The sequence below is a fragment of the Canis lupus genome, chromosome 2 (genome assembly GCF_048164855.1).
Source record: "Canis lupus baileyi chromosome 2, mCanLup2.hap1, whole genome shotgun sequence".
NCBI classification, from domain to species: Eukaryota; Metazoa; Chordata; class Mammalia; order Carnivora; family Canidae; genus Canis; species Canis lupus.
The window spans coordinates 36883675-36895800 of NC_132839.1; the positions used below are offsets into that span (position 1 = coordinate 36883675).

The following is a 12126-nucleotide window of genomic DNA, read 5'->3' on the forward strand; positions in this document are numbered from 1 at the left end:
GGACATACCAATAAGTATAAATGTCAAATCTTAACTGGGAAAAGTGGTATAATAAAATCATACCATAAAGAAATAAGTAGTATCCAAAAAAATTCCGTGACTTAAAATTTAGAGTTAGTGTGAAGTTGAAATGATCTGGGCAGTTTGGTGTGCTGCTCTAGTAAGAGTTCTGTTCATTCTGGATCATTTACAGGAGCCCCTGTATAGCACTACCTGACTGTGGTATTTTCTTACCACTTAAATATTTTGGAGTTGGTTGGAACTACTGGGAAAACATCAGCCATTCCAGGAATCTAAATTAATGGTGCTTTGTCATCAACCCAGTCCAGGGAGCTTGAGCTGGGAGAATATTGGGAACACAAGTACCCACTTCTAACTTCCTGTTTTTCCAGATTTGCTGCCTTTTGTTCATTACTTGCTTCTACAAAAATTAAAAATTTTAGTGCCCCCATTTAAGAACGGAGGCCTGGCCAGAAGATAGAAACCAATTGCCAATCACCAGCAACTTATTTTCCATAGTTTAGCAGAATGATGTAGAGTATCTGTATGACATGAGTGATGTGTTGTGAAAAATGTGTTGAAAATCTTGTAAATTTCAGTTGTTAGAGTAGAATTGCAAATCCCAAGACTATACACTTTATGGTTGGCTTCTTGGGTTGGGATCCTTTCATCTATCTCCAATAAAAACTATGCCTAGCCTTTAAAAAGCAGTGAAGTTATTCTCCATAAGATTCAATCCAGAGTTAGAAATTTAAAAAAAAAAAAATTGTCCACCTTCCTAATCCGCCTTCAGCTAAGAAATCTACCCAACTAATCTGCCTTCAATTAAGAAATCTACCCAACTTTATTTTCCTTCCCCTTGTTTCCCACCACCACCTCCTCTTAGTAAAGCAAGGCTAAGAACCAATAAAAGTTTAAGTACTTGTTGTATACTTATTTTGTCATCTAGAATTTTGAGGAAACAGTCATTTTTGTTTATAAGGCCTTTTTAAAAGCAGGTTTTAAGGTAAAACTGGACTTTTTAATTATGCTGAGGTTTTTTAGTGAGTTCTGCTTAATTATGTCAAGCCAGAATATTATATTTGACCAATTTTAAACCAGGATTCACTAAATAATAAATGTACTTAACTGTTACCAGTTCATGAAAGTTCACTTCAGAAATCTTATGTATGAGGCACTTTGCTAAGCAGTAGAGATATAAAAATGAATTATGATACTAAGAAGCTTCTTAGGGACTAAAATACTCATATTAAGCAAATTTATTCTTCCTTCCCTTTTTTCTTTTTTTTAATGACAGAAAAGGTTAGGAGAAAAACATCAAAATAGGCCTTGTGAGACAGTCAAATTGATCCTATTTTAAAAAACATTCATAGCTGGTATGGTTATGATAAAGTCCTAGTATTTTAGGACAAACTACAACAAAAAGTAGTTTAAGGTCCTCTTAGCTGAACTCTGAAAAGTACTGATGGAATTTTAATATCTTACTCTTCAAGGATCTACTTTACTTTTTTCTTAAAGCCTTATTCTTCCTCCTGTATCAGTTTGACAAAATAAAGCTATTGACCACTTTCTTATGACCTGCTAATTTGAACTAGAGAGTAGGTTGGGAAGAGAAAAAGAAATGAGAATTTTGGTGAGTTCAATGTTAATAAGTAATTAAGGTTATAGGATCATATACTTTTTTTTTTTAAGATTTTATTTATTCATGAGAGACAGAGACAGAGAGAGAGAGGCAGAGGGAGAAGTAGGCTCCATGCAGGGAGCCCTACGTGGGACTCTATCCCAGGTCTCCAGGATCACACCCTGGGCTGCAGGCGGCGCTAAACCGCTGCGCCACCAGGGCTGTCCCAGGATCATATACTTTAAAAGCTAAAAGGAGCCTTGCAGTTCATCTACTCATTAGTTTACAAATGAGGCCCAGAAAATAGTGACTACATATATGGCACTCTAGGGTATGTTTCTGTGTTAGTTCTTATTTTTTAGTTATGAATTGTAAGGCTGACTGGCATGGTAGAAAAGAGGAGGAGTGGAGGAGTACCTTCAGTTAATAATTACAGTTTTGCTTTTTTTTTAATAAAAAAATATGTTCCTTCACTTTCGTGTACCATGTAATTCAAAGACTAGCAAATTATGTCCTATGTAGGGTTTTTAGAGTAACTGGGTTTTGTTTGTTTTAAAGATTTATTTATTTATTTATTTATTTATTTATTTATTTATTTGAGAGAGAGCGTGGGGGGGGGGTGGCGCAGAAGAAGTGGGAAAGTGAATCTCAAGCAGACTCAGCACAGAGCCCGATGCAGGGCTCGAGATCACAACCTTGAGATGAGGACCTGAGCTGAAACCAGCAGTTGGGCCCTTAACCAACTGAGCCACCCAAGCGCCCCAGAGGAGCTGTTTCTGATGGCAGCTGAAGAATACTGTTTACAGTATTTTATTGAACCTTAGATACTATTGATTGGAGGACACACTATTATTTTCTTAGTACTAAAAGGGAAAAAAAAAAAAAGAAGCTGCCAATTAGTTGTGAGATGCCATCAATTTTATGGTATATCCTGATTTCAGAGATGTTAAAATGTGAAAAAGGAATTTTAGAACCAATGAAATAATGGTAAAATATAAGTTGTCTGGTCACAAGTAGGTATCTCAGAATCATTTAAGAACTACCCACACCTCTAAGTTACTGGAGTATTTCTCCCTGTGACTTTGATTAGTTCTTGTTGTTGTTTCTTAGAAAATCATACAGTGATACTCATGAGCTCACTTGAATTAAAACAATCCAAACTCATAAGGTTTTTACAATATTTTACTAATAACATTTGCCTATTTGTATATTCTTTTAAAAGTAGATGATTTGTCATTTTTCTTAGCATTCCCAGGGGGGAAAGGGGTATGAGATTTTATTTTACTTTTTATTTTAGGAGATGATATTAGGAGAATATGGATATCATGAAAGACAGCATGGCCACCTGTCATGTACCCTAAAACTGTCTTCACATCTGCATGTTTTTAAAAAAAAAAATCCAAGCTTCTACCTTCTAGAGATTCAGATTAGGAGCTCTGATAATAGAGCCTAGGAATTCTATTTCTGGTAGTGCCCCCAGATATTCTGATAAAGCCAGACTACAAATCGATATTTGGGAAGATGGCGGTTGGTACAGTTTATATATACATATTTATTGAGGCCATTTTTAAGGTTTTTTTTTTGTTTTTTTTTGTTTTTTAAGATTTTATTTATTCATGAGAAATAGAGAGAGAGAGAGGCAGAGACATAGGCAGAGGGAGAAGCAGGCTCCATGCCGGAAATCCAATGTGGAACTCGATCCCGGATCTCCAGGATCATGCCCTGGGCTGAAGGCAGATGCCCAACCAATGCGCCACCGAGGGGCCCCTATTGAGGCCAGTTTTATATACAAGTACATATTTAGGAAACTAGCAGTCTTTGAGAGCAGGTTTAGAATAAGGGTTGACAATGGTATGCAACTTGTTTCAGATTAGGCAGGCAGGTCCTAGAATTCTGGATTGGGATCTAAAGACTGAAAGGAATGGCTGAAATGTAAACTGAGTAGGAAAGTCCAAAAATACGAACTAGAGCTGATCAAGGTGATAAGCACAAATGAATAGCCCTACTACCAACTGTTTCCCTCAGTTCCATTCATTTTTTTCCTGAGCTGTGACAGGGCTATCTAACCGAGGCCCCAGCATTTTCCTTGGCAAACACCCTTAGTTATAATTTAAATAAAACTTGATTCTTTTATTTTTCACAATTGATGATTACTTTAAGAATAATATCCTGTGCTGCTCTGAGTATGATTGATTTTATCTTGTACATTCAGTATATTGTGCTTAATGCAATGACCATTATTGTTTTTTATGATTTATTCTAAATGAAATGAAGAACTTCATACCTGATTTATGTCCTCAAAAGAGATAAAAAGAATGAAGTAGATCTGCATAGATTCTCAGCATTATATAATAAACTAAGAAAATGAAACTTGTCAAACTTCTTAGTTTTATGTGTGAGACAAATGAAACTCAGATTCTGGCCTATAGAAATTAATGGCAGAATTGGAAATAGAACAAGGTCTATTGGTCTGCTGGTCTCACAAGCAGATGTGGTTATATGATATGGCTGTTACTCAAACATCTAAACTTTATATGTAAGATATAGAAAACTTCAACTGTTTATAGAGAAATGAAAATGAACAAATGTATCTGGATAATCTAAAGATCTTGTTCTAGTCAGTAGCTTGAAAGTGTAAACAAAGTGTTTAACCCTAGAGTCTAATAAGTTGAAGTTGCTTAAGCCAGCCATTCTTCAAGATCTTAGGTATTCTTAAGTATTAGGTCTATTTTATGTGACTACTACTTCTACTTAAATATCTATACTACTAAGGAATTTTTTCAGTTATGGATAAAGATGACTTTATCATAAGTAATAGTAGCCCAGAATACTATTTAAAGGATGGGGTTTTTCTTTTGACTCTTGTAAATCTGGCAAGTATGATATTTTTATAATAAGATGTCATCCTACCTAGGTATTCTGGGAATGCTTTGATACCAGATCAATTTTTTAAAAAATGATCTCTCTAGGATTTCATCATCATGGCCAATTAAAAGTTCAGAAATTGAAAATCGTTTTGTCCAACAATTGATGAAATCAAGAGTCTTAGTAAGAAGAGGAAGTCATATAAGGAAGAGGTAGATTTCATTACATCCAGTCTACTTTTGTTTATTTTCCCCCAGCAATCTGTCTTTTTCCAGTCTCCTTATTAAACTAATATAAAATATATTCTACTGTAAGAAAATCTGTATATAAAAATACAGCTCTATGTACTATAAATGATTTCAATTCAAGGATGCATACAGATTCTCATTTTCACAATGTTCACTGACATAGTCTTTAAGTTTCCAAATATTCTTCATTCAAGGCAGCTTTTGATTTTCAAAATTCTGTTTTAAATGGTATATATGTATTACGGAGAGTTATACACCTTTACTGTTCTTAAATCATTCTCCATTTGAACATTGAGTCAGAAGTGGTTGTTTTAAGAAAAATAAAAATAAGTGCAGTTCCTTAAGTTCCTTAATAATAATAGCCTTTATCAAAATGATAACTGGTAAATTTTAATGTTAAAATTAAAAGTAAAAGTTGTTTTTTAAAGGTAGGCTACCCTTGTATATTATATGTAAATGATAAAATGTTATAGAACCACTTAATAGATACTCAAGAATAATAATCTAACAGATAATAATAGGAAATTTTTAATTGTAGAGTTCAATTGCTTCAAATACCTATTTCTCAAATCATTCTTTTTCATGTTTGCATTTGACATCCTGATTCTAAATTAAATTTATTGTAAAAAATAATATGTAGAAAAGGGTAAAGAAGAAAATAAGTCACTTGTAATCTCAAAAAAGATTTTTGCTAATTGTTGAGAGTAGGAGGGCCTAGTATAGTAGTTAAGAGCTTGTTGCCTGGATTAGAATCTCTGTCTACCATTTACTCATACTGAAAACAAGTATTGAATCTCTCATTATTTTGGGATCTTCATCTGTAAAATGGGAGTGATAATATTACTGGCCATATAAGACTGTTGTGCAAATGAAGTGAATTGGTAAATGTAAAGTGCTTAGAAGAGTGCCCTGGCACATAAGTGCTATATATTATTTTTGTGTTGTTATTGAAATATTTTGTTTTATACTGCCTGGGTTTGGTTTTCAGGCAAGGTTGAAAAAAATTTTAGTACAAATAAAAGTAACAACAACAAAAGCTAGTAGGTATATGGTATTATTGTACAGGGAATTCATCTAAGTGCTTCGCATGTATTAATTTTTGCTTAATATATCATTCTCATTTTATAGATGAAATTAGCAGAAAGATAAAGCTACATGATTACGATTAATTATGGAACATTGCAGTAAATTATTTTGGCACTTGGGTGGGGGAGCAGAGTGGAGATTGGTGGAGATGGACAGACGTAATATTTTAATAATAATGAAGATAAAATTGTTTCAGTGAAAATACAAAGTGTCTTAGGTGTAGCTAAGACTATAACACATGGTCTCTGAATCCTGTAGAAATGACGCCAAATCCTTTAAAAGATATAATCACATTGATAATGGAGTCTGCTCTCATTTGTGAATATGAATGAGGAAGAACTATAGGATGCATAATTTAAATACCAGATAATCATTTTTTTTCACCTTGGAATGCATTATACTTTTGATATAAGCAGGTTTGTCTTTGTATTATAAGGGCATACATAAATATTGACTTATATTCCTTTAACACCTAGGCAGGTGGGAACTGGACGAAGGAAACTAGGAATGCGTTCCATGGCAATATGGGATGTTGGCGTGATGGGTAAACCACATTGGAGCTGACAATTCTGTTTTAGTTCTCAGCATTCTTTATTTTCTGTGGCTTGAAACAGGTTTCCAACTGGAACTATTTTTCCCCAAGTTTATTTTCAAAACTTGGGACAGGCTGTAAAACCAGATAGTGAATCTTTTGTTCAGAGATCAAAGTTGTTTTAAAAGGTTGCAACATAATGTGTTATCTTAATAATATTGCCCACTCTAGAACTAACTGTTACATATTTTTATTAAGCCTTCACATCTTTTCAGTATGAAGAATACTATCCCTTTTTTTTCTTTGCAGATGAGGAAACAGGCTTACTAGAGTTGCTTGCTAAAATTTTAAGTTTAAAAGTTAAGTGATAGTTGGAACTAGCAGAATGTTCTGTCTCAGTCTTCACAACAGTCTGTCACAAAAATAAGTTATCCTAATACAACTTGGCATAAAAAGGATTTTGTAAACATCAGAGACCACTGTTGTACAGGATATTTTTTAAAGCTAAAGATTTTAAATTCACAGTATTATAGAACCCAGAAGTTGAAGATACCTAAGATCATTTCAGCCTTTGTTCTTAAAACCTTTTTGACTGCAGTACCAAGTAAGGTATTTTGCATAGCATAGGTACATATATGCGTATCTGTCAGTACATATAATTAGGTGCCATTACTATGTGGAATACTTTCTGACTTTCTCCCCTGATAGTTGGTTTGAAACCACTAAATGAATTGGGCTACCCCCTAACAAGTTGCAGATGGCAGTTTGAAAAACATTGATCTAGGACAACTGACTTGATTCATGAATTCATGATTTTTATTTTAGTTTTTATAGACCTCCAAGAATATCCAAACTTCATCTAAAGTCACTACTTTAGGACTGTAGTATAGTTATTTCAATGATGTTTGCATTGCTCAAATCCATTTTTAAAATCCTAGTTGTAATCATTAGTTGCAGTAATTTGAACACCCTTAAATATTCTGTTCCTTCAAAGTTAAAGTTTTTTAACAGCCAAATGGCATTTAAAGTCAGTGTATGTAGCAAATAACGTGGGTGATAGTGAGGGAATGCTGTTAGTAAATTTCAGATACATTAAAAAAAGGGGGGGCAGTATAAATATTTCACATTAGAATTTAGTGTGGATTTTTCTGATCTCTTAGTGACTGAGATCAGTTATTATGTATATTATTATGTATATTATTCTGTAGACACAAAGAAATATTTGGTAGAGATTTGTAGTTGAAAAATGCTCGATACTAGGGTTTTTGATAACTGTTAGTAAGAAATTAAGAGTAAAGATATGAGCAAGCGTATGTCTCATCTGCTTTCAAAAAAAAGTGTATATGAGATGTGTTGTGATCCATTAAGTGGCAATTTATACTAAGCACTTGTAAGAGACCACAAATTGTTTCCCTATTGTGGTTTTTTCTCTTAATTGAGGTTATTTTATTTATGGCTGATTGGATAATAGGAATTAATTCCTTAGTTTCTGTTCTATTAAACATAAAGAATTACTAGTGAACAAATTTGAAGTTATACTTCTATACTCCATTATTTTTTGTTGAAGTGATTTAGATTGAGTAGTCACTTATGTGTTTGGCTGTCATGACTTCTTTCCCTGTCCTAAACTTACAGCCCAGGTTTGTTATACAGAAGTAACAAAATATCTAATTTTAATTTTCTACTGTATGTTAACTTCATGACAAATCAGTAGTTAGAAAGTAACCTTTTAATAATTCTATGCTGGCTTATTTTCTGTCCTATTTTTCCATTATCTGTGAGACTGAATCTTTGCCTTTACTGGCTTTTTACCAGTTTGCTTCCTGTTTCCATTTAAAACAAATCAAGTCAGTATCTTTTATTTGCTCCATAGCCCTACTCCTTATTTTTATTTTTTGCTTCTCCTTAGTTTTATTTTGCTTTCATCTTTAAACTGGCAGTCATCTTCTTTTCACTTTATCTTTTCACCACTAGCTAGAGATGATCGCTATGGAAAATCCTGCAGACTTGAAGAAACAGTTGTATGTGGAATTTGAAGGAGAACAAGGAGTTGATGAGGGAGGTGTTTCCAAAGAATTTTTTCAGCTGGTTGTGGAGGAAATCTTCAATCCAGATATTGGTAAATATTTTAGTGATGTGATCATGAAGTCATATCTTTTCGAATTAAGGATTTTACCAGGGTTTATAGGTATTCTCAGTTATAAAGAGCAATAATAGGTTTTGGTACGTATTTCTTAGAGTCACAGATAATGACTGAATGTGTGGGTTTGGGGGACTGATTTGCATCACTCGTTTATTCAAGTTCTCATTTAGATTACTTAGTCAAATATTTTACTACAGGAAACTCTCTCTTAGGTAAATGAAACTGAAAACACTTTAAAATGGTATATTAGAACAATTGAAAGATTTCTTTGCTCTTTTTACTCTAAAACATTTCGTCACACTCCTACCATTTCTGAAACGAGTTTCATACAATAGTGGTCTTAAGAATGTTCAGTGTCTCACAAGGGTATCATGCTCAAAGTTTGGAAATCTTGCCTGGTATCAAATTAAATTTTTTATTTGCTGCAGGATTTCTTGGATCTTAATATAATATTTTTACAAACTTTTTGAACTCCAGAACCCTTGTTCCACCCCACGTCTAATAACATTTACTCCCAGAAATGTTTTTGATGAACAGTTCTGGAAAACACTAATGTACATATGCCAGTCTGAAAGTGATGGATTTGAGTTTTATTGATGGACAAAGTAGAATGGGTAAAAGACTGCAACTTCTTGGATAGTGTTCTTAACTGGGTCAATCTGAACTGATTGATTGGGTTCCTAAAATATAACCACTAACTTGGTTACTAGGTTTGCTAATTTTTAAAACTGAATGTATGGCAATTAATAGGAAAAGGATTCCATGAAAGGTACCGTCAGAATTGTGAAGAATGGCACATAGAATAATGCATATGTCATTTCCATTAACCTGTGGATTCTCAGTGTGTACATTGGATTGACTTTTCTGTTATTAGGTGGTCATATATATGCATATATGTAAACAGAAGTAGACATGTTGAGTTCATAATATAAATATAGTTAAGGCTATATATTTTAGCTAGCATTTATTAATCAGAAGGCTATGAAATTTGTTCAGAGTAAACCTACAGACATCTAAAACCATGCCTTTTTTGAGAAAATTTGTGAGCTTCATAGTTTTGGTAGACCTTAGATCTAGGTTCCTTTGTATCTCGACACATTAAACATTAGCTGTAAAGCATGCTTACGTTATATGTAGAAATACTTTTAAGAGAAAAACATTCATTAAACAGTTCCACTTGATAGTAAGGTAATTGAAATGATAGCAGTTAAAACTATCAAAAAGGAATATCTTAGAAGAGTCATCCTTTATGGTGCATTTCTTCCAGGGACTGGCAAAAATATGCCCAAGATGGAATCACTTTGAACCTTAAAATTACTATCTTTGATATACATAGATGAATGTAATGACCTGTGTAATTTATATTCTGATTAATTTGTAGTTTATTGCTCTTGAGACCAAAGACATTTGTGTGATTTCATCAAATGTATTAATTAATTGTAATTATTTTTGACTGTTCTTAACTCTGTTAATAACAACTTTATAACTAAGTGAAGTTTTTAGCACTTCAGTGAATCTTGTAACTTGGGGCGTATAAAAGTTTAGCTCTTAACTCTGAAATTCAGGGAAGAATTGTATAATTTTCAAACTTTATTTCATGAACATTAACTTTCACGAGAAAAATGTTCTAGTTTACTTTATACTGTTATGATCCAGGGGATATTTTACACTTCCTTTTGTATTTAACTTAATCTAAATGTGAAAATAAACATTTTTAAAGCTTTCAAAAATCATATAAATTGATGTACTTATGTGTCCTATTGATTTCTAAAGTTATATTGGAAATTGCCCGTTTTTTCAGACCTAATTTTTAAAAAATTTTTTTAAGATTATTTATTCATGAGATGTGGTGAGGCAGAGACATAGGCAGAGGGAGAAAGAGACTCCCTGTGGCAACCCCCATGTGGGACTCAATCCCAGGACTCCCAAGATCAGGGCATCAGCAGATGCTCAACCACTGAGCCAAGATCAGAGCATCAGCAGATGCTCAACCACTGAGCCACCCAGGCTTCCCAGACCTAATATTTAAAATATTTTCATTCAGTTACCCAGTAGCAACTGAAAAACATTTTAGTAAATTGAAAAAAGTCAGAAATTCATAAAATAACATATAACCTTTTCCTTAGATATTCTGTTCACCTAAAGGGAAGAAGGTAATTCTGCCTTAGTAATGGTATTCAGATAGGTAAAACCAAACATTCCTACTTTTTAAAATGAATGATACAAAAAAGATCTCCAAGCTCGGGTTTTAAATAGCGAAGGCCATGTGAAATTGAAAGAAGACTACAGATACAGACTACTTTTGTTTTACATACTGGCTCATAATTAACGTGTGTATTAAATAGCTTTGTGTTTTATTTATTTATTTTTTTTTTTAAATTTTTATTTATTTATGATAGAGAGAGAGAGAGAGGCAGAGACACAGACACAGGCAGAGGGAGAAGCAGGCTCCATGCACCGGGAGCCTGATGTGGGACTCGATCCCGGGTCTCCAGGATCGCGCCCTGGGCCAAAGGCAGGCGCTAAACCACTGCGCCACCCAGGGATCCCCTAGCTTTGTGTTTTAGATATAATCTGACTTGACCAAATTTACGTAGGCTTACATGCTTGGCTTTATCTGACTTTGTTAGAAAGGTGCTAGAAAAACTTTATGGGATCATTGTACAGTTTTGAAAAAACAAAAGCTTCCTTGAAATTAAAAATTGTTTTTTGAAAATAGCACATATAGATTAAATCTGTGTTAATAAGTTTTTATAAAGCTTTTTTCCCTTCAATTTTACATTTATTTTTCTATCATATCATTTGTATGAATACAAATTAATTTATCATTTGTATTAGTAGGAGATAAGAGAACTTGAATTTAGTGAACATTTTCCCTAACTTCTTGGAAAATGCAACCGAAATTGCTTTTTGCCACTACGTACAAGTTTGTGTAATTATTTTATATTTATATTTGTATCGTTCATCAGTCTTTAATATTACTGTATTTTTTAAATCATTTTTTATAGGTATGTTCACATATGATGAATCTACAAAATTATTTTGGTTTAATCCATCCTCTTTTGAAACTGAGGGTCAGTTCACTCTGATTGGCATAGTGCTGGGTCTGGCTATTTACAATAACTGTATACTGGATGTACATTTTCCCATGGTTGTCTACAGGAAGCTAATGGGGAAAAAAGGAACTTTTCGTGACCTAGGAGACTCTCACCCTGTAAGTCTGCTATTTTTTTTATTTGATGTTGTAGATTTTATTTAAACGTAAAACTATAGTTTATGTAAAAAAGTTTTCATTTGGAATTATTTTCATTTGTTAATATTATACCTAGTAAGATACAGTTGTTTTAATTTGTTGAAGTACCATGGACACTAAAAACTCAAAGGAGAAATTTATTGTAACTATCAGCAAGCAGATTTTGTAGTATTGATACTGTAGAAAAGGGCTTTTAAACATGTTTTGGTTTTTTGGTTTTCGGTGTGGGATTTTTTTTTTCTTTTTTAAATGAAACCACATGAGATCGCCAGGTGAAATCAGAGCTACTCTGGATAAGGGGCTTCGGTGGCTACAGTTAGTATGTCTGTTTCTGTCTCCAACCCCTCCATTACTGTTAGACACCTCTGAGGTTCTCTC

At 33.3% G+C, this 12126-nt stretch overlaps 1 protein-coding gene across 14 annotated transcripts in view; it reads left to right on the plus strand.

The window, feature by feature from the left end:
* The window catches only part of UBE3A (ubiquitin protein ligase E3A), a 95528-nt gene that overhangs the window by 67062 nt on the left and 16340 nt on the right, over window positions 1-12126 (plus strand). For all 14 annotated transcript variants that reach the window (XM_072795561.1, XM_072795539.1, XM_072795552.1 and 11 more), the window contains 2 exons: window positions 8327-8471; window positions 11504-11709. In XM_072795561.1, coding sequence (XP_072651662.1) covers window positions 8327-8471; window positions 11504-11709 — 351 coding nt within the window. The remainder of the gene's footprint in view (window positions 1-8326; window positions 8472-11503; window positions 11710-12126) is intronic.